This window comes from Salvelinus fontinalis, chromosome 18 (assembly GCF_029448725.1).
Source record: "Salvelinus fontinalis isolate EN_2023a chromosome 18, ASM2944872v1, whole genome shotgun sequence".
In the NCBI taxonomy this organism is placed as follows: domain Eukaryota; kingdom Metazoa; phylum Chordata; class Actinopteri; order Salmoniformes; family Salmonidae; genus Salvelinus; species Salvelinus fontinalis.
The window spans coordinates 4,681,135-4,703,809 of record NC_074682.1 but is presented as its reverse complement, the minus strand read 5'-3'; the positions used below and the strand labels follow the sequence as shown (position 1 = coordinate 4,703,809).

The 22,675-nt window shown below is 44.4% G+C and overlaps 1 protein-coding gene across 1 annotated transcript in view; it reads left to right on the top strand.

Annotated features, from left to right (window-relative positions):
• LOC129814833 (kinesin heavy chain-like) overlaps nucleotides 1-21,409 on the top strand; it is a 139,548-nt gene extending 118,139 nt beyond the window's left edge. The window contains exons 25-30 of the mRNA XM_055867907.1: nucleotides 6,770-6,986; nucleotides 8,768-9,002; nucleotides 9,153-9,376; nucleotides 9,555-9,582; nucleotides 10,516-10,619; nucleotides 11,191-21,409. Coding sequence (XP_055723882.1) covers nucleotides 6,770-6,986; nucleotides 8,768-9,002; nucleotides 9,153-9,376; nucleotides 9,555-9,582; nucleotides 10,516-10,603 — 792 coding nt within the window. The 3' untranslated portion in view covers nucleotides 10,604-10,619; nucleotides 11,191-21,409. The remainder of the gene's footprint in view (nucleotides 1-6,769; nucleotides 6,987-8,767; nucleotides 9,003-9,152; nucleotides 9,377-9,554; nucleotides 9,583-10,515; nucleotides 10,620-11,190) is intronic.
• Nucleotides 21,410-22,675: the final 1,266 nt, after the last annotated feature.

The following is a 22,675-nucleotide window of genomic DNA, read 5'->3' as shown; positions in this document are numbered from 1 at the left end:
ATTTGAGTCAATTGGAGGTGTACCTGTGGATGTATTTCAAGACCTACCTTCAAACTCAGTGGCTCTGTGATTGACATCATGGGAAAATCAAAAGAAATCAGCCAAGAACTCATAACAACAATTGTAGACCTCCACAAGTCTGGTTCATCATTGGGAGCAATTTCCAAACGCCTGATGGTACCACGTTCATTTATACAAACAATAGTACGCAAGTATAAACACCATGGGACCATGCAGCCGTCATACCACTCAGGAAGGAGATGCGTTCTGTCTCCTAGAGATGAACATACTTTGGTGCTAAAAGTGAAAATCACTCCCAGAACAACAGCAAAGGACCTTGTGAAGACGCTGGAGGAAATAGGTACAAAAGCATCTATATCCACAGTAAAACGAATCCTATATCGACAAAACCTGAAAGGCCGCTCAGCAAGGAAGAAGCCACTGCTCCAAAACCGCAGTTTGCAACTGCACATGGGGACAAAGATTGTACTTTTTGGAGAAATGTCCTCTGGTCTGATGAAACAAAAATAGAACTGTTTGGCCATAATGACCATCGTTATGTTTGGAGGAAAAAGGGGGTCGCTTGCAAGGCGAAGAACACCCTCCCAACCGTGAAGCACGGGGGTGGCAGCATCATGTTGTTGGGGTGCTTTGCTACAGGAGGGACTGGTGCACTTCACTAAATAGATTGCATCATGAGGAAGAAAAAATAAAAATTATGTGGATATATTGAAGCAACATCTCAAGACATCAGTCAGGAAGTTGAAGCGTGGTCGCAAATGGGTCTTCCCATTCATCTGATTCAGATGACCATCCTACCCATGCTAGATTCCGGAGACTTAATTTATAGATCGGCAGGCAAGGGTGCTCTCGAGTGGCTAGATGTTCTTTACCATTCGGCCATCAGATTTGCCACCAATGCTCCTTATAGGACACATCACTGCACTCTATATTCCTCTGTAAACTGATCATCTCTGTATACCTGTCGCAAGACCCACTGGTTGATTTAGAAAAACCCTCTTAGGCCTCACTCCGCCCTATCTGAGATACCAACTGCAGTCCTCATCCTCCACATACAACACCCATTCTGTCAGTCACATTCTGTTAAACGTCCCCAAAGCACACACATCCCTGGGTCGCTCTTCTTTTCAGTTCAGGTCCAGTTTGAGTGTTTTTTGCAACTCGTTTCAGTCGCTATCTGCACAGCCTCTGCCTGATATCTGAAGACTGCACAGAAACAATGGGAAGAGAGGATTAGATAGAGATACATTACACAAAGCATGAGGGACCATGAAGGTAAATCGTAAATACTAAATGAAAATAGCAGTTGGATGGTTGTGTTGAGCCCTTGCTGAGTGTACCGTGTCGGGTTGTGTGAGAGCTGGGGATTGAAACCACTCAGTCAGGGCCTCCTGTGGACACAGTCTGGGCCATGTAGGAGCCACTCATCAGGTCATAATACTTCTGCCTCTGCTGGCCTGCAGATACACACACAAACATGTCCATCAGACAAAGTTGTCATATCTTTCAAAAATACTTACCAGTAAAAAGATATTGAGTACAATAATTTTTCATGGCTCCATAAAACACGTGTGTAAAAAAAAAGAAGGCTGTCCTGCTCCTCCTCTCTACCTAACTTTCCTTCACAGTCCCCTTAGTGTCACGTTCCTGACCTGTTTTATGTTATTTTTGTATGTGTTTAGTTGGTCAGGGCGTGAGTTGGGGTGGGCATTCTATGTTTTGTGTTTCTTGTTTAGGTCACTTGTAATTAGCCTTATATGGTTCTCAATCTGGGACAGGTGTTTGACGTTTTCCTCTGATTGAGAACCATATAAAGGTTGGCTGTTCACAATGTTTGTTTGTGGGTGATTGTCTTCCGTGTCTGTGTCTATGCACCACACGGGACTGTTTCGGTTTGTTCGTTCGTTAGTTGTAGTCTGTACCTGTTCGTGCGTTCTTCATGTTGTATGTAAGTTCTCATGTTTTAGGTCAGTCTACGTCGTTTGTTGTTTTGTAATTTTCCAAGTGTTTTTCTTGTTCGTCGTTGTCTTTCAATAAATTCATTATGTATTCACAACCCGCTGCATTTTGGTCCTCCGATCCTTCTCTCCTCTCCTCGTCCGAGGAGGAGGAAGATCTAGACACCCGTTACACTTAGTTTCCTTTAGTCCCTTAGTTGGCTGCTCATGCATTTGACATATTTATCATAATAACTATCCTATACATATTGGCACAGATTTAAACTTATCAACATTAAATAGACCCTTGTTAACTATAAATTTCACAATTCCAGAGGTAAAAATCACAAACAGTCTATTTTCGGACAATCTATCAGCTGATTTTACCAGCATTTTACCGCGTATATGCAAGATCACCATGCGCTATGCCAAGTGTTGGCTGGAGTTGTAACGGTTGCTTTCCTCCTCTTCGTCTGAAGAGGAGGAGTAGGGATCGGACCAAAACGCAGCGGGGGATGAATACATGAAGAATTTATTTAAACAAGACGAACACGTAACACACTTGAGAAATTACAAAACAAAAAACGACGTAGACCGACCTGAACATAAGAACTTACATAAACACGAAGAACGCACGAACAGGTACAGACTAGCACAAACGATACAGTCCCGTGTGGTACAAACACGGAAGACAATTACCCACAAACAAACAGTGAGAACAGCCTACCTTAATATGGTTCTCAATCAGAGGAAACGTCAAACACCTGTCCCTGATTGAGAACCATATAAGGCTAATAGAAAAGAACCCAACATAGAAACACATAACATAGAATGCCCACCCCAACTCACGCCCTGACCATACTAAACAAATACAAAAACAAAGGAAAACAGGTCAGGAACGTGACAGGAGTGGTGTGAAACTCGCCACCATTGGACTCTGGAGCAGTGGAAATGAATTCTCTGGAGTGATGTGCAGTGGCTTTCAGTGCCGTTTAAGATGAGGGAGGACCGTTTTCTTTTCATGAGCATGGACTTATTTCTATAACAGCATATTGGATGACTCTCATTCCTATTCCATTCACCCAGTTCAATGTAACATCGATAGGGTTTAGGCTACTACATAATACTCGAATTTCCCCTATACCCATCATAAGGTTGCTACAACCTAGCCTGTGAATGAACGTTTACAATGTAGGTGCACACAGGTCGAGAGACAGATTTGAGGTGACAGTGACATTCAATCCCGCTTGCCTGCATCTAGCCGATATAGGGTGTAATCATTAGTCCAACAGTTGCAAACGAACGCTTCTATTGGACAAATTCAGGTATGTTTAACCCCGTTTTGTTCCGTTTGCTTCCGTTTTAGGAAAAGTTTTTCAACAGAATCGGCGGAATGAATAAACCCCGATCACGCGTAAACTGAGTTCACTCTCGTAACAGCCACGTTGTATTCCTTCTCTTCCCTTCAGACTTCAATGTACCACACATCGGCTGTATGTGACCAGGCGAAAAAAACATTTCCAAGCCAAACCTCTACAAACAGCCTACATCATTGTCACCAAGTTAGCTACAGTAATGGCATAGTCAGCATGGCTAATAGAACTAACGCGTTAGTAAACCTGCTACAATCATGCAGTAACGTTAGTGTACAAGTGTAAGTGTAAGCAGTTACACCTGCAGGCCCCGGTGGCAATACATTTGTAATACCAAAAGTTTACCTTGACTTGGAAGAGTTCCATTGTTGTGTTGGAAGGTCATAGCCGGCTAGCTAACATAGCATCCCTCTGTTTGAGCATGGTGTTTCAGTAGGCTAAACAAGCTAGCTGCATTTGCTAGCTAAGTATGTGAAACTGAAAGTGAACAACAATTATCTATTGCTCTTTCTCTCTTGATTCTCCTTCATTTTGGAAGAAATGTATTTGTTAAACCGTTCAACTATTGTCTTTTTCTCTCTTTGAGTGAACTACTCACCACATTTTATACACTGCAGTGCTACCTAGCTGTAGTTTATGCTTTCAGTACTAGATTAATTCTCAGATCCTTTGATTGGGTGGACATGTCAGTACATGCTGCAAGAGCTCTGAGAGGTTGGAGGACTTCCTCCGGAAGTTGTCATAATTACTATGGAAGGGGGTGAGAACCATGAGCCTCCTAGGTATGAGCCTCCAATGTACATGGAGGACGGAAGCTAGCTGTCCTCCGGCTACACCATGGTGCTACCCTACAGAGTGCTGTTAAGGCTACTGTAGACCTTTGCAAAATAGTGTTTTATTTAGTTATTTGATGACGTGATTATATTTAGGATAGGTTTATCTTAACAGGATAACTTTTTAAATGTTTTACAATTTTATTTTAATGAAATTCACTGAGGAGGATGGTCCTCCGCTTCCGCCTCTAAGGAGCCTCCACTGGATGAATCACACTTCGCCATCTGGCAGTCCAGATGTTTTTCATGGTTCAGGCAAGGCCGCTTAGTTCCAGTGAAGGGAAATCTTAACGCTACAGCAGACAATGACATTCTAGACGATTCTATGCTTTCAACTTTGTAGCAACAGCTTAGGTAAGGCCTGCACAGAGCCCTGACCTAAACCCCATCGAACACCTTTGGGATGAATTGGAACGCTGACTGCGAGACAGGTCTAATCGCCCAACATCAGTGCCCGACCTCACTAATGCTCTTGTGGATGAATGGAAGCAAGTCCCAGCAGCAATGTTCCAAGATCTAGTGGAAAGCCGGTGGCTGTTATAGCAGCAAACGGGGGACCAACTCCATATTAATGACCATCATTTTGGAATGAGATGTTCGACGAGCAGGTGTCCACATACTTCTGGTCATGCAGTGTATATTCCCGACAATTCATTGCTACCTATGTGTGCAAGTATCACTTCTGCATTGTCACATACTAACATGAGAGAGGGAGGGAAAGGGGGACAGGAGGTGGGAGAAAGGGAGAGGGAAAAGGAGATGGGAAAGGGGTCAGGAGTAAATAGTTAATAGAGTGATGAAAATTTGTCTACGGCAGGGGTCAAATTGTTAAAAGTTAACAAGTGGTATGCTATGTTCGGAGGGAGGGGATGGCATAACGCATAGCGGAGGAAAGTGTTGCTTGAATGAATTGTCAGGAATATACACTACATGACCAAAAGTATGTAGACACCTACTTGTCGAACATGGGCAATAATATGGAGTTGCCCCCCCCCCCCCCTCTATAACAGTGTCCACTTGCTAACATTCAGCCACAAGAGCATTAGTGAGGTATTTTAATCTTATTTTTACCAGGCAAGTTGACTGAGAACACATTCTGATTTACAGCAACGACCCAGGGAATAGTTACAGGGGAGAGGAATGAGCCAATTTTAAACTGGGGATGATTAGGTGGCCATAAAAGCCAGATTGGGAATTTAGCCAGGGCACCAGGGTTAACACACCTACTCTTACGATAAGTGCCATGGGATCTTTAGTTACCACAGAGTGTGTCAGGGCACCCATTTAACGTCCCAACCCGAAGATGGCGCCCTACACAGGGCAATGTCCCCAGTCACTGCCCTGGGGCATTGGAATATTTTTTTTAGACCAGAGGAAAGAGTGCCTCGTACTGGCCCTCCAACACCACTTCCAGCAGCATCTGGTCTCACATCCAGGGACTTGTACAGGACCAACCCTGCTTGGCTTCAGAAGCAAGCCAGCAGTGGGATGCAGGGTGGTATACTGCTGGCTAGGTCGGGCACTGATGTTGGGCGATTAGGTCTGGCTCACAGTCAGTCAATTCCAATTCATCCCAAAGGTGTTCGATGGGGATGAGGTCAGGACTCTATACAGGCCAGTCAAGTTCTTCCACACAGATCTCGACAAACCATTTCTGTATGGACCTTGCTTTGTGCTCAGGGGCATTGTCATGCTGAAACAGTGAAGGGCCTTCCCCAAACTGTTGCCACAAAGTTGGAAGCACATAATGGTGTAGAATGTCATTGTCTGAGGTAGCGTTAACATTGCCCTTCACTGGAACTAAGGAGCCTAAACCATGAAAAACAGCCCCAGACCATTATTCCTCCTCCACCAAACTTTCAGTTGGCACTATGCATTGTGGCAGGTAGCGTTCTCCTGGCATTTGTCCGTCGGACTGCCAGATGGTAAAGTGTGATTTATCACTCCAGAGATCGCGTCTCCAGTGCTCCAGAATCCAATGCCGTCAAGCTTTACACCACTCCAGCCAACGCTTGGCATTATGCATGATGATCTTAGGTTTGTGTGCGGCTGCTCGGCCATGGAAAACCCATTTCATTTAGCTCCCGACGATCATTTGTGCTTACGTTGCTTCCAGAGGCAGTTTGGAACTCAGTGGTGAGTGTTGCAACCGAGGACAGACGATTTGTACATGCTACGTGCTACGGCACTCAGCGGTCCTGTTCTGTGAGCTTCTGTTGCCTACCACTTCGCAGCTGTCGTTGTTGCTCCTAGACTTTTCCACTTCACAATAACAGCACTTGCAGTTGACCGAGGCAGCTCTAGCAGGGAAGAAATTTTAAGAACTGACTTGTTGGAAAGGTGGCATCCTATTATGGCGCCACGTTGAGTCACTAAGCTCTTCAGTAAGGACATTCTAGTGCCAATATTTGTCTATGAAGTTTCATGGCAGTGTGCCCGACCTTGGCTGAAATAGCCAAATCCACTAATTTGAAGGGGTATCCACATACTTTTGTATATATAGTGTCTATTCCTATAGCGAATATTAGATACGTTGTTGTCCTCAGGCTATTTTTATCACTCTCATGACTACTGCCTCCCCATCTCTCTCTTTTTTTCTGTCCAGTTGGTACGTGATAATGCAGACCTGCGTTGTGAGCTTCCTAAGCTGGAGAAGCGGCTTCGGTCTACTGCTGAGAGAGTGCGGGCGTTGGAGGGTGCACTGAAAGAGGCTAAGGAGGGGGCCATGAAGGACCGAAGACGCTATCAACAGGAAGTGGAGAGTATCAAAGACGTTATGAGGGCCAAGAACCCCCTCCGTAGGCCACATGCTGCCCAGATAGGTAATGATACACGCACACACACGCACAGGCATAAAAATAAATGCATGAACACCACTCAGGTAGGTAACACACAGGTCTCTCACACACCCAAACACACGCAGCTCAGATAGCTAACGCACACACAATGATAGTATTAATGATGTTATTTTATTATTTTTTTTTTACTAACCCTTTTTCAGGACGCTGTCTTTCAAAGATTATTCGTAAAAATCCAAATAACTTCACAGATCTTCATTGCAAAGGATTTAAACACTGTTTCCCATGCTTGTTCAATTAACCATAAACAATTAATGAACATGCACCTGTGGAACGGTCAAGACAGTAACAGCTTACAGATGGTAGGCAATTAAAGGTCACAGTTATGAAAACTTAGGACACTAAAGAGGCCTTTCTACTGACTCTGGAAAATACTAAAAGAAAGATGCCCAGGTTCCCTGCTCATCAGCATGAACGTGCCTTAGGCATGCTGCAAGGAGGCATGAGGACTGCTGATGTGGCCAGGGCAATACATTTCAATATCCGTACTGTGAGACGCCTAAGACAGCGCTACAGGGAGACAGGACGGACAGCTGATCGTCCTCACAGTGGCAGACCACGTGTAACAACACCTGCACAGGATCGGTACATCCGAACATCACCTGCGGGACAGGTACAGGATGGCAACATCAACTGCCCGAATTATACAAGGAACGCACAATCCCTCTATCAGTGCTCAGACTGTCCGCAATTGGCTGAGAGAGGCTGGACTGAGGGCTTGTAGGCCTGTTGTAAGGCAGGTCCTCACCAGACATCATCGGCAACAATGTCGCCTACGGGCACAAACCCGCTGGACCAGACAGGACTGGCAAAAAGTGCTCTTCACTGACAAGTCGCGGTTTTGTCTCACATGGGGTGATGGTCAGATTCGCATTTATCGTGGAAGGAATGAGCTTAACACCGAGGCCTGTACTCTGGAGCGGGATCGATTTGGAGTTGGAGGGTCCGTCATGGTCTGGGACGGTGTGTCACAGGATCATCGAACTGAGCTTGTTGTCATTGCAGGCAATCTCAACGCTGTGCGTTACAGGGACGACATCCTCCTCCCTCATATGGTACCCTTCCTGCAGGCTCATCCTGACATTACCCTCAGGCATGACAATGCCACCAGCCATACTGCTCGTTCTGTGCGTGATGTCAGTGTTTTGCCATGGCCAGCGAAGAGCCCGGATCTCAATCCCATTGAGCATGTTTGGGACATGTTGGATCGGAGGGTGAGGGCTAGGACCATTCCCACCAGAAATGTCCTGGAGCTTGCAGGTGCCTTGTTAACATCTCTCAGCAAGAACTGGCAAATCTGGTGCAGTCCATGAGGAGAAGATGCCCTACAGTACTTAATGCAGCTGGTGGCCACACCAGATACTGATTGTTACTTTTGATTTTGACCCAGCCTTTTGTTCAGGGACACATTATTCCATTTCTGTTAGTCACATGTCTGTGGAACTTGTTCAGTTCATGTCTCAGTTGTTGAATCTTGTTATGATCATACAAATATTTACACATGTTAAGTTTGCTGAAAATGAACGCAGTTGACAGTGAGAGGACGTTTATTTTTTTGTATATACAATTCTATTGGTTGCAATAATTTAGTATAATCATTTAAATTGAAAAATTCAACGTTTTTAATCCGCCGTCATTTTGCATATCTGTTTATAAACCATGTGCCATGATGATGATGATGATGATAACGACAATGATGACAATGGTGATTTTGGTACCAACATTGCTTTATTTTCTCTTCCCAGCCAAGCCCGTCCGTCCGGGCCAGTTCCCACTCTGCTCCCCCACCAACCCGTGGGTTCGCATTACTGAACAGCAACACTCCATCCATTTTAGTAACGCCATGTTCCAGATCCCCAGCCAGACAGCTAGCCATCACACCAGCCACCCTGCTGCTCCCCCAGCTACAGCATCTAACTCCAACCCCACCCAGACCAACAAACACCACTCCAATAAGACCAGCCTCCATCAGACCAATACGTGAGTACAAACATAGGAATGGAGCTCGCTGTGTATGAGCTTTATACAAAAGTGCAAACGTGACACTGAAGTGTAATTTTACATTATTAATTGATTGAAATACTGCACATTCATGACTAAGTGACTGATGGGTCTCTGTCTGTCTTCTAGGCTGCCAGCTGAGCCACCCAACACCACCACAGTGGACAACGGCACAGTAAAGGACACCACAGTGCAGAAGACTACAGTGGATAACCCAGCAGTGGACAATGCCGCCACAGTAGATCATTCTCCAGTGAAGCACCCTACAGAGAAGAACACTACAGAAAAGGGCTCTTCATTGAAGGACCCAACAGTCAACTCTACAGAACTGGTAGATGTGGACAGTGTCAACGGTAAGGTGAACAGCATTCAATGTTCCCCACTTCGACTCACTCCTCACTTGGTCTGCTCCATAGAAATACTGTAGATATAATTAGTGTAATTCTATTTCTATGGTCTGCTCTCCTCACTGTTCACTATACACTGGTCTGACTGCATCCTCACCCTGACACCTGCTTCATCTATCCGCAGGGAACACTAGAGATATCAATGACAACAGGTAAGACTGCCCACCACCGTCACAGACCTGGCTGCCGTTATGTATTGAATTCCCCTGCAAGCTTGAACTACACCACACTGCTATGTGGCATGCTTGATAACAGGGTCATTCCACAAATGAGTGCCTTTTGTGTCCCTTTGATATTTTAAGTAAAGATTGTGCACAAATATTGAAAAGCCTGTTATATTAAAAGAAGTGCATTTTAATAAAGACCACATAGACAAATCCATAAATAAAGCCTTGCTAAAATGCAAAAAGGCCACATTTTGATATGTCCCTCTGTGCTCCCGGTTGACGCAGCGGTCTAAGGCACTGCATCTCAGTACAAGAGGTGTCACTACAGTCACTGGTTCGAATCCAGGCTCTATCACATCTGGCTGTGATTGGGAGTCCCATAGGGCGGCGCACAATTGGCCCAGCATCATCCGGGTTTGGCTGGGGTAGGCCGTCATTGTAAATAGGAATTTGTTGCCGACTGACTTTTCATAAGATTTTAACCCACTTAATTCCAACATTTATCTGGCATTTTTTGCACATGTCCAAATCATCCAAAAGTATCAACAATATATTGTGAAGCTCAACATAGTCACTTACAGATGATTTGAACATGACGCGCAAAAAATGCTCCTATCTGTCCCATGACTTGAATGGGATTTGTGCAGTGAACGCTAAAACGTTAGCATGTGGAAACAGTGCCAGGGAAACTAAACTAAAGCATGGATTGCTGTCATACCTCGTCCGTAGACTGTTTACAGGGTAAACAGAATATGTAATTTTGTAATTTGTGCCTCACTGCCTCCCTTCATTGCTATGCTGTGCTGCTGCTGGTTTCCTTCTGCTGCTGTGAACTACCTTCCTGCGTGCCTCCCGCTTGCCCTGCCCGGTGTTGCATAGCATGTCTCTGAGTGTCCACTCTGCTGTTGCTGTTTCCAGGAATGATGTGCAGCACTGCGACAACCACAACCAGGAGAAGCCAACCAAACTGCACCACGTCATCCAGCCAGAACAGACTGCCAGCTAGTGACACAGTTCGATAGGTAAGGAGGGGCAGGGAGAATGTTAAATATTGAATGAGTATGTCATAACAGACAATCTAAGATGGCAGATTCATTGCCTTGTGTATTTCTGCCCTCTCTCTTTCTCCCTCTCTCTCTTTCTACCTCTCTCTCTCTCTCTGTTTCTCTCCGGGAGAGGGAGATAGAAAGGGAGAAGAAGAGGGAGTGCACTGGATGTGCTTATGCTGATTTCCAAATGGCCAGAGAGCCCCTAATAGACCCCCTATTGGGTAGATGTAAGGATTATTGTTATTAGTATGGCTTCATCTTGCCTTCTAATTGGCTGGGTGGAAATAAGGAGTTGGACTATGGATGCTTCCCAAATGGAAAAGTAGTGCACTATATAGGGAATATGGTGCCATTTGGGATGCAGGCTAGGAGTTAATTGCAGCATTAGACTCCAGCTGAGTCTAGTGAAATTCAACCCCACAGTTCTTCCCACTCACAATAAAGACTATATTATCCGACGTAATCTAAGCCTGCAGTGCTTATTTGACTCACTGCCTTGTTTATTCTTCTCCTCCTCTCTCTCTCTTCCTCTCTCCCGCTCCAGGTGTCCGGTTCTGCCAAGACTTACCTCGTAAATACAGCATGCTGCGGATCAACGGCCCCCTGATCACCCCTCTTCATCCCCCTATCCTCCGCCCCTCTTTCCCAGTAACACCAACTCTCTTCCTCCCTCTGTAGCCCTCCACCCTCTCCCTTTCTCCACCTTCTCCCCTCTTCCTCTCCTGCTTGCTATCCACCTGTCTATTCTCTTGAACCATTTGTCCAATACTTTGTAGGTGATATGAATATAACGTACTGTACTATGTGGGTATGGGGGTATGTATAGTAGACCTACTGTATTGATTATGTATACAAAGGAACCATGGCAGCATAGAAAACTCTGTAACTGAACTACTAGGCTTAGGTCCCAAATGGCACCCTATTCCCATAGGGCTCTGGTCAAAGGTAGTGGACTATAAAGGGAGTAGGGTGCCATTCGACACACAACCTAGAATTGGCAGCTTCCTCTTCCTCTAAGCCCTTACTATTCCTCTGACCCGGTTGGAATGAATTGAAGCTGTACTAGCCAATGAGGATTGGAGCGTGATAGGGTGCAGTGTTCTGTGTGGCACTAGGGCGTGCTCATCCTGCTCTTCTCCGTCTAGGAGGTACAGTACATTGTGAGGGTAAACGACGAGACATGATCCTTTTTGGCTCTTTTGGCCTTTTCTGTACCTATATCAAAAATAGAGTATATAAGCTTAATACCTCTATTCAACACAAAGAGAATCGGTTGGAAAATAGACAACAACCGAAACTAACAACCGCCTTGCAAGTGGAGATTGATCGAAGTAATACACGCAGAGCACGGCAAAGTCTTAATTTAACATATTCATACATTACCACTTTTCACTCTATTCATGTGTATAGAAGTATATACAACATGGATGTATATATGCATCCCATTAAGGTTGATTTTGTATCGGACAAGTATTTTACACCGCTGACTAATGTCATAGTAATAATGATACTGTAGGCCTAGTTGCTAACCGAGCAGGTTAACATAGCAGACAGCTGTTTCTTTAACTTCCACAATACCATAAAGACAACAGATGACTTCCTTCTCTTCCTTATGGCCGCTTTAGTAGTCAGGCCCAGAGCCATACATTTACTTGTTTTGTAAATATGGCACTGGTCAGGCCTAGCGTGGTTGGAGACTTCTGAACAGTACTGTAGGTAGAGGGAAGATCAAGATTACTGTGCTAGTGGCAGTGTTTTTTTAAATGCCATGAGAAACTCAGATAGAGCTTACAGCAGCTTCATACTCAGAGTAAATAGCTGATGAGTGTGGATGAGTTAGATCACAGGTCATACACAGACTTCCTCCAGCAGGTTCATTGTTGTACTTGTATGTGTGTATATTATCCTGTCTATAGAATAACAGCAACTACAGTCAGACGCAAGCATGTCTATCTATGCCGGACGCTCCAACCAAGCCCCTCCGAGGCTTGCTTTCAGACTAATGCATGCGTTAATGTATGCTTACTAATGCAGTGACTCTAAGGTTTTCATCAAATAGGTTATCTGCTATGATGCAAACTACTAGTGTAGGAAAAGTCTGGTTAAAAAAATTACAGGATTTTTGTTGATTTTTTTTTTGTGCTTCTCAATGCAGCAATACAAGACTGAAAGAAGGAAGCTATATACTATACAGTATAGATATTCCATGAAGAAAGAAAGACAGAGATACTTTGGAGCTGTTACATACTACTTTATCTACATGGATTGGAGGTTCTGTAGGTTCCATGGGGTTCCATAGGGTTCTCTGGTGTTCTATATGTTCCGTAGAGTTCTAAGGTTCTATAGGTTCCATAGGGTTCTCTAGGATTCTCTAGGTTCTATAGGGTTTTCTAGATTTCTGATGTACCTTCATCTCAACATGTTTGTTCTGTTGTGATGTGTCCAGTGGTCTTCAATTACATTCACCAACACAGAATGGAAAATATAATTGGGTAAAAAAGAACAGATTTAGTAATTGTGTAGCAACTATTTTTATACTGTTCATTATTTAATTTTGTATTGTTATTATTGAATGTGATGTTATTTACTGTATATGTTTACTCTGATTTGCACATGGTTGTTGTTATGTTAATATGTACTAATTATTCGTTCATTGTTCATTGAATGCTAACTGATCATTCAGAATACATTTTGGTTGTAGACAGGGCTGGTACACAAAGCAGCATTCAAATTACTGGTTGTTTCTTTTTTGGAAAGATACACTGAGCCTTCAGAACAGTCACAATTCATCGGGGCATGAACTCTACAAGGTGTTGAAAGCATTCCACAGGGATGATGGCCCTTGATGACGCCAATGCTTCCCACAGTTGTGCCAAATTGGCTGGATGTCCTAAGGGCGGCGGACCATTCTTGATTCACACGGGAAACTGTTGAATGTGAAAAACCCAGCAGCGTTGCAGTTCTTGACACAAGCTGGTGAGCCTCGCACCTACTACCATACCCCTTTCAAAGGCACTTCAATCTTTTGTCTTGCCCATTCACACTCTGAATGGCAGACATACACAAACCATGTCGCAATTGTGTCAAGACCAAAAAATCCTTCTTTAGCCTGTCTCCTCTTCATCTACACTGATTGAAATGGATTTAACAAGTGACATCAATAAGGGATCATAGCTTTCACCTGGATTCGCCTGGTCAGTCTGTCATGGAAAGAGAAGGTGTTCTTAATGTTTTGTATACTCAGTGTATATAAAGTGATCGGTGCGTTTCAACAACAGCATAAATACACCTATTTCAGTTTTGCGTGTAAAAACATAATCACCACTGCTGCCACTGTTTTGATTGCCAACTATATAGATTAGAACGAGCAGCCAGCTCACGAGCAGCCAGCTCACACGTGCATTGGTGACACAAGCACAGATACAACAAGTGAAAATGAATGATCTAACTGGGGATAGCTAGCATGTCACAAGCATGACGAGCCCACGGGTTAACTTCAGTAGACATGAAACTAGCAAGCTACCAGTACATAGCTTGCCCACTAGCTAGCATATGATGAATAGCAGGGGGAAACAAAAAGCAATGTTGCGAATTAGGCACAGAGCCATGTTTTATTGATCCTAACAGATACGCGTGAAGGTTATATCTAGTGTATCCCTCTGTCCTTCGACTGTTGATGGATGAACGTCTGGCTTATCGAGGGGGCAGGTAGCCTGGTGGTTAGAGTGGTGGGCCAGTAACCGAAAGGTTGATGGATCGATTCCCTGAGCTGACAAGGTAAAAATCTGTCATTCTGCCCCTGAACAAGGCAGTTAACCCACTGTTCCCTGGTTAGCTGTCATTGTAAATAAGAATTTGTTCTTAACTGACTTGCCTAGTTAAATAAAGCTTAAATGTAAAATCTGCTCCCAGGCTCCCAATGACTGTCATGATTATTTAAGTTCATTGAAATGTGCTCTTTAGTGCCATCTGTTGAGTACCTGAAAGAGCAGATGCCGAAGGCCTGGGCACCCATTTCAGTGCCCCAAGATGGTCCGTTTACTTTTTGTTGTGGAATTCATGTGATGAAATCCTGCAATCTCATCGATGCAGTCTCCCCCGTTAGCAAAACTGGCAATGCAATCCAAGCGCCGGGCGGCTGAGCACAGCTGCTACTCGCTGAGAGTTACCTAGTAGATAACGGAACAGCTTGTTTTTTTTAAACAGTAAAATGGACACAAATCGAACACACTTTATGGACATTTAAAACAATCCATGAATTATATATATTTTTTTAAACATCTTTTTTAACAATAACTCCATAATGGACCCGGCCACCACTGGGCCCATGTGCAGTCAAAGAAGACTATGGAGGAGTACATCCATGTTTACTAGATAGCTACAGTAGTTGCCTTGATAACAAAACAAACAGACCTGCTAGTTTAGCTGACACTACAGTCCTCCCGTAGTAGCTTGCTATTATGAAAATCGAATTCAACAATGCCAATAATGTTTTCAATTTGGCTTTTGCTTTCAAAAGCAGCTCAAACATAGAACATGTAAGAAAGAACTTCATAATCATTCAATTAAATTGCGCATTATTGTAACCGTGACGCTGGGAGTAAGGAAGTAGGTGCAGTTGGTGAGTTTAACAATAGAGGCCGTAGAGTGATACAAAGGGTGCATTCGTAACTTTGCTCTGGCTATCTACACCGATTTCAGAGCACTCTCATCTGACTGTGCCAGAGGGCAGAATCACTGATGAATTTACGAATGAGCAACACTACTCCTCGTCCGGAGCGTCCAGTGTGCGCTCTGGACGGCCCGAGCGTGAATAGCGGAACCAAACACCGGAACCAAACACCGCTCCTCTGGACCGTACACCTCCCAGTCCACCAGGTACTGGAGCCGACCCCCACGACATCGGGAGTCCAGAAGGGATTTGACGGAATAGGTGGGGAGAAGGCCTAAGCCAGGGGACGAGGAACCACTGGCCTGAAGAGGGAAACATGAAAAGAGGGTGAGATCCAATAGATAGTGGGGAGCTGTAATCTATACGTCACCTCGTTGACCCTCCCGAGGACCTTGAACGGGCCCCACAAACCGAGGGCTCAGCTTCTTACAGGACAAGCGGAGTGGGAGGTTCCTGATGGAGTGGCAGACATGATCCCCAGGATGGAACACAGGAGCCTCACTGCGTTGGTAATCCGCCTGCTCCTTCTGGTGGCAGACGACGTGCTGGAGCCTAACGTAGGCATTGTTCCAAATCTCTTCTGCGTGCCTAAACCACTCGTTCACCGCAGGAGCTTCGTTCTGGCTCGGTGTCCACGAAGCCAGGATTGGCTGAAAACACAGAACACACTGGAAGGGAGTCAGCCCAGTGGAGTAGTGATGCAATGAATTGTAAGCGTACTCCGCCCAGGGAAGAAATCGGGCCGACTCCCCCTGCTGGTCCTGGGAGTGACTCCCCAGGAACCTCCCCAGCTCCTGCTTCAGCCTCTCCGCCTGCCCATTAGACTGAGGCCGGTACCCGGATATGAGGCCGACCCTGACACCCAGCTTCTCCATGAAGGCTTTCCAAACCCGTGACGTGAATTGGGGGCAGATCTGAGACCTGCTGGAACAGTACCTCAGAAACCTTAATAATTACTGACTTTATTGTCTCAATGGGGACATTTTGTTGCAGTGTCATGTACACATTTAAAGTGGCGTGTAAATACAAAACAAAATTGGCAATACAACTTTCATAACAGTTACATACCAATATATTTAAAAAAAAAAGACTAGCCTGCTGGCCTTACTGAGTTGATAGGAACAGTAGCCCGTGCTATTTAGGAGGGATATCACACCTGGCACAAATGATTGTCTAGTAAGAGAGAGCGGTAGGGAGACCAGAGAGAGGGTTAAAACGGAAGGATTTAGACGTTCTGTCCACAACCACCAAAATGGTGGTGAAACCATCATAGGAGGGGAGATGAGTGACAAAATCGATGGACAGATGAGACCAGGGACATTGAGGCACGGGAAGGAGTTTCCCTGCTGGAGCGTGCCGGGGTGATTTAGTTTGCGCACATACGGAAGAATTTAGCAGTTGTAGCGAGTGATGTCCTGTGCAAAGATAGACCACCAGTACTTTGAATAGTTTTGTTCATACCTGGATGTCCAGCAATGACAGCTGTGTTCGCCCAGGTCAGCAGCCGATCCCCTATCCCTGTGGGAACGTAGATGCGCTCAGGAGGACAGGTAGCTGGTGCGGGTTCCAATCCCCAGGGCCTGGCGAATGTCCACATTTACGTCATTGATCCTGGGCGATATGTCAGAGTAAAATCGATCGAGTGGGAAAAAAAGGGCCCACCTTGCTTAGCGCAGGTGAAACCGCCTCGCTGTCCGCATGTACTCCAGGTTCCGATGGTCGGTGAGGATGAGAAATGGGTCCTTGGCGCCCTCCAGACAGTGTCTCAACTCCTCTAATGCGAACTTCACTGCCAGGAGCTCCCGATCGCCGACGTCATAGTTCCTCTTTGCAGGAGACAGTTTCTTTGAGTGATATGCACACGGAGGCAATTTATGTGGATTTCCTTGTTGGGACAGGACAGCCCCCAAATCTGAAGTGTCCACCTCCACCACGAAGCGCAGCGTAGGATCTGGGTGTTTGAGCAACGTGGTGGAGGTGGTGAAACGTCCCTTCAGTAGGTGGAAGGCTTTGTCGGCTGCAGGACTCCACCCCAACTTACGGGGACCACCCTTGAGGAGAGAGTTGAGAGGAGAGGCGATAGAGATAAAGTTCTTAATGAAACGGTGGTAGAAGAAGTTGGCAAACCCCAAAAAACATTGTAACCCCTTTATGGTGGTTGGGACTGGCCGTGACCTGACAGTATTTACCTTCTTACCGTCCACTTTCACTCCTTGCAGGCCAATCTGGTAACCCAGAAAGGAGACGGCCTCCTGATGGAATTGGCAGTTCTCCGCATTGACATATAGGTGTTTAGCCAGGAGGTGTTCCAGGACTACTGGGATGTGAGCGATGTGATCATTCAAGGTAGCTGAGTAAACCAGGAGATTGTCGATACACACAACCACCTGGCGTCCGAGCATGTCCCTGAACACCTCTTTTACAAATGCCTGGAAGACTGACGGAGCATTGGCTAATCCATAAGACACCGTGCTGAAAGTTGTTTTCCATTCATCCCGCTCCTAGATGACGCTAACTTTGTAGGCACTCCACAGGTTCAATTTGGTAAGGAACCGGGCCTCGCGGAGCTGTTCAATCGCTGCCGTCACCAACAGGCGAAGGTAACGGTAGTTCGCGGTGATGGAATTCAGACCTCTGCAACCAATGCACGGGCGTAACCCTCCATCATTCTTTGCCATGAAGAAGAAGCCTGTCGACACAGGGGAGTTGGACATGTGGATGAAACCCTGTTGGAGCACCTCATGGATGTACTCCTCCATAGCATGGGTTTCAGCCACTGACAGAGAGTAGATGCGGAGGCGCAGAGCCTGCAAGCAGGTTGATGGCACAGTCCCGGGGGCGATGAGGAGGGAGACAGATGGCGCAGGTCTTGGAAAAAACCTCCCGCACGTCTTGGTATACCTCTGGGATGTTTGGCTACAACAACACTCTCAACCGACGTGGAACCACAGGGGAAGGGAAAGCGGGTCCTCCGGCATTCGGGTGCCCAGTACGTGACAGACATCCCCGACCATGAGATGGTGGGGTTATGGCGTTGGAGCCATGGGAGGCCGAGGATGATCTTGTGTACGGGTGCATTGATGATGAGAAAGGGAATGCTTTCTTGATGTATGGACGGTGAGTGGTGTTGTGATGTGTGTGATAGTCCCAGAATCCAGTGGTCGATGATCCAGCGCTTGAACCAGAAACGGAGAGGTTGAGCGGGTATGAGGTGATGTTCAGTGAGGAGGCAAGGTTCTGGTCAACAAAATTCCCTGTGGCACCGGAATCCACTAGAGCTACATGAAGGACAGCCAGCTAGTGAAATCGATACTAAAAAAGGGTTTTGCAGAAAGTGATGATGATGGAATAGTCACGCCTAACGCAGGAGGCAGATGATCACGGGCCGTCCTTCTGCTCTTGTGGACCAAGGGTTGCTAGGGAGTGCTAGATGAAGGGGAAGTGATGAAGTCCATGTGTGCCTAATGATAGGGCGCAGGTGTGCATAATGAGGGTTGCCAGGTGTGCGTAATGATGGGTTGCCAGGACCGGTTGTCAGTAAACGAGTAGACGTGACAATTATAGGGAATTAACGCATGCTCTAGAATGCCCTTCAAGCCAATCAGAAACGAGTATTCAACAATGCCATGGTATAAGTAAGGTATAATCAACGAGGGCTAGAGTAGTGGAACTGACCTTCCACGGAGTTGCATTATTTTCCAGAGAACACATAGAGCCCTGAGTTGATTATCCCTTTTACACCATGGTTATAATTTAGCACATTTGCCACTAGAAATGTGTTAATTTGTCAGTAGAAATGTGTTCAACATCCACTGAAGTAGCTAGCAAGTTTACTAGATAGCTACAGTACTTGCCATGGTAACGAAACAAACAGACTTGGTAGTTTAGCTAACCAAACCATCAGTCCTAGCTTGCCATTATGAAAATCTAATTCACCAAAGCCAATCATGTTTTAAATTCGACTTTTGCTTTCAAAAGCAGCTCAAACATAGGACATGTAAGAATTAACTATGGTCATTGAATTCTACCGTGCATATATACCGTGCGTTATAAGTACATAATGCACGTTCTAGAATGCCCTTCAAGCCAATCAGAAACAAGTATTCAACAATGACATGGTATTAAAAAAAGGTAACTCAAGTTAACTGATTTAACTCTGGCAGCCCCAATTCAAAATGATCTCTTTGTAGAAAAGTAACTGTTTACATTAATTCCAAAAGCGAACACATTAACACAGTTTCAAATACATTCAAATCCTTTTTAGGCCTGTGTATTAATAACATAAGCTAAAAAATAGCTATCTAGGATGAAATGGAAGGCTACCTATCACCTATCACTAAGCTAGCTAGCGGTTAGAAATTAGCATGTGACCGTTGGTTACTTTTTATCAAATGTGTATCTTTCTAAAAACACATATCATTAGAGTAGTTGATATGTACACATGTAAATACACTCAATATGATTCCCTCTTTTGAAAAAACATTTAAGAGCCAAAACATTTATAACGGAAATAAAAAATTCTGCCGATATGGCATCTTGTTCTCATTGACTTTCATAAAAAAGTGAGCTACCTATCTAGCTCATGTCAATGGGAAAATCTCACTTGTTTTTCACTCGGTCGAAGCAGTTCAATTGTACATCAAAATGACAGGAAAACATGTTTAACTAAACTGTGTTGAGTTCTCTAGATTTCGAGAAAGTAACTATGTGTACAAACCAGAAAACAGGATAAAAAGGAGACACGGAGAGCTAGCTTCTTTTTTTCCCCCCTCAGCTTCTTCCAATGGTCACAGACCAACGTACGAAAGAGAGATGCAGTAACACTCTGAATGCCTCTGCCTAGTGGTAGCGCTAAGTATACATGTACATCGAATGCCACACCATGGAGGACTACAATAATAATGGTGTAGCTCAGAAATAATAAGTAATCATTTGTGGAAAACATTGCTACTGCAATATAACACCACATTTTTCATATGTGAGTAGAATAAGTGGTTAGGAGCGTTGGGCCAGTAATCGAAAGGTCGCTAGTTCGAATCCCGAGCCGACTAAGTGAAAAATCTGTCGATGTGCCCTTGAGCAAGACACTTAATCCTAACTGCTCCTGTAAGTCGGTCTGGATAAAAGCATCTGCTAAATGACAAAAAAAAAAAAAAAAACACTTTCACTTGCAATTCCACTTGTGGAAGTGAGATTTACATATGGGGTTTTCTTACATGTGAAACTGCAAAAGAGATTCGCACGTTAATGTTTTTCAAATGTAAACTTACAATTCACACGAGGTGAAAACATGTTATTTTACTCACGTGAAATGGCGGCGTTGACATGTGAACTCTACATCTAAGTCGTGTGAAAACATGGTTTCACACATGTGGAATTGAAGGTCAACATGTGAAAACAGCCATTTCACATGTAAAACTGCAAATGTCACATGTTTTTTTGTGTGTGTGTAATGGAATAGCCCCTTTAAAATCAATAACGCATTGTGTGCTTTAGGTAAACAACTTGTTTGAATGATATTTGAAAACAGCCTTTCCTTATTAAATAAACACTAGTACGTAGAGTTTGAACTCTAGGTGTAAAAGGTTGATGTATTGTAAGTGTAAGAAGTGTACAGTATCCTAAGGGAACCCCTAGTATAACTCAATACAGACCACCTAGGAACAGATAGTGGGTTGGATCTCTGCACTATAGGTTTTGATGTGGAATTTGTAAGGTTTGGGGATGGTGATTATGATGATGAAACTGAGTGTCTGATTGTCTCTTGTCTGATTTGTAAATCAATATGAAAAATGTTCTGGTCATATCTCTGATACTGTAGCACCTGCAGAGCATTGTGGGTACTGTAATGCATCATGCTACAGGCATCACAAGCATAAACTAATGGCTAATACAGTATACTAAAAAATAATACTAAAAAACAATGTACCAACGTACAGTCAAGTGGAACCCCCCTTGTTTGTATGTTTATTTGTTTGTTTGATCATAGTGTTTGGGATTGTGCATGCACTACATGCCTCTGTAGCTGCTGAAAAAAAATGTTATTACATTAACGATGAAACTCTTTCAATAAAGATGATTCGTATCACGACGCTTATGCCTCGATATTAAGTTCCTCACAGTGTGTATGGTTTTATTACTACAAAAAGTGTTGTGGGGTTTTGAAGCTGTTGCATTATGTCTTAGTGTAATGAGAAAACAGATTCATGTAAAAAGGATACAATATCACATCTAATGAACCATTACTAACCATAATATGAAGTATTTAAAGGTCCAGTCCAGTTCAAATTCAGTTTTTCCTGTGTTTTATATCATATTGTACAACAGCTGATAAAACATTTTTTTTTAATCAGTTTTATTTCCTGATAATTGCTGGTTGAAATTACAATCTACACAAGACCTTCCAATCAGCGGGTTTGCATGGGGGAGTTTCGGCTTTCCATGGTGACATCACCATCTATGCCAACTAGTTTTCTGTTTTTCCCTTCCCACTCAGACCTCTCCCAGACAGGCTTAGCAAAATTCTTGCTTGAGAAAAAGTTTTGCTAAAAAGCTATTTTGCCAATTTTTATGGAATTCTATTACAGTAAGGTTCTTGATTGTTACCCAGTGTTGGATTCTGGAGTAAACGTTGAATATTGTTGTACTTAGAGTATAGGAACATTATTTACAGAGACATGAGGTATGCCATAATGAAGCTTGGGAGGGGCTGAGTGCAGGGAAAACAATCACGTGACAGTACTAATAAGGGGAGAAACCGTTGTAGGCTCATATCACTTAGTTCCCTGCTTAGCAGGAAGGATGCAATGTTTGGAGATACGGAGGAGACTCCACCCAAAGTGGGGTAGGAAAACCACCACGGGGGAATCCATGTCTTTTGTCTGAATTACAGCTGTGTCGACTCTTTGGGAAGAATTAAACTTGGTTAAGCTTCTCTAGTGTCCGTGAGTTATTTACTCTGAAAGGTAAGAACCGGACACTAGAAATGACTTCCTGATATTGAGTTGTCCTCAGAACAACCTCAATTCGTCGGGGGATGGACTCTACAAGGTGTTGAAAGCGTTCCACAGGGATGGTGACCCACAGTTGTGTAAACTTGGCTGGATGTCCTTTGGGTGGTGGACCATTCTTGATACACACGGGAAACTGTTGAGCATGACAAACCCAGCAGCGTTGCAGTTCTTAACACAAACCGGTGCGCCTGGCACCTTCTACCATACCCCGTTGAAAGGCTCTTACATTTTTTTGAATGGCACACATCTCAATTGTCTCCAGGCTAAAAATCCTTCTGTATCCTGTCTCCTCTCCTTCACCTACACTAATTGAAGTGGATTTAACAAGTGACGTCAATAAGGGA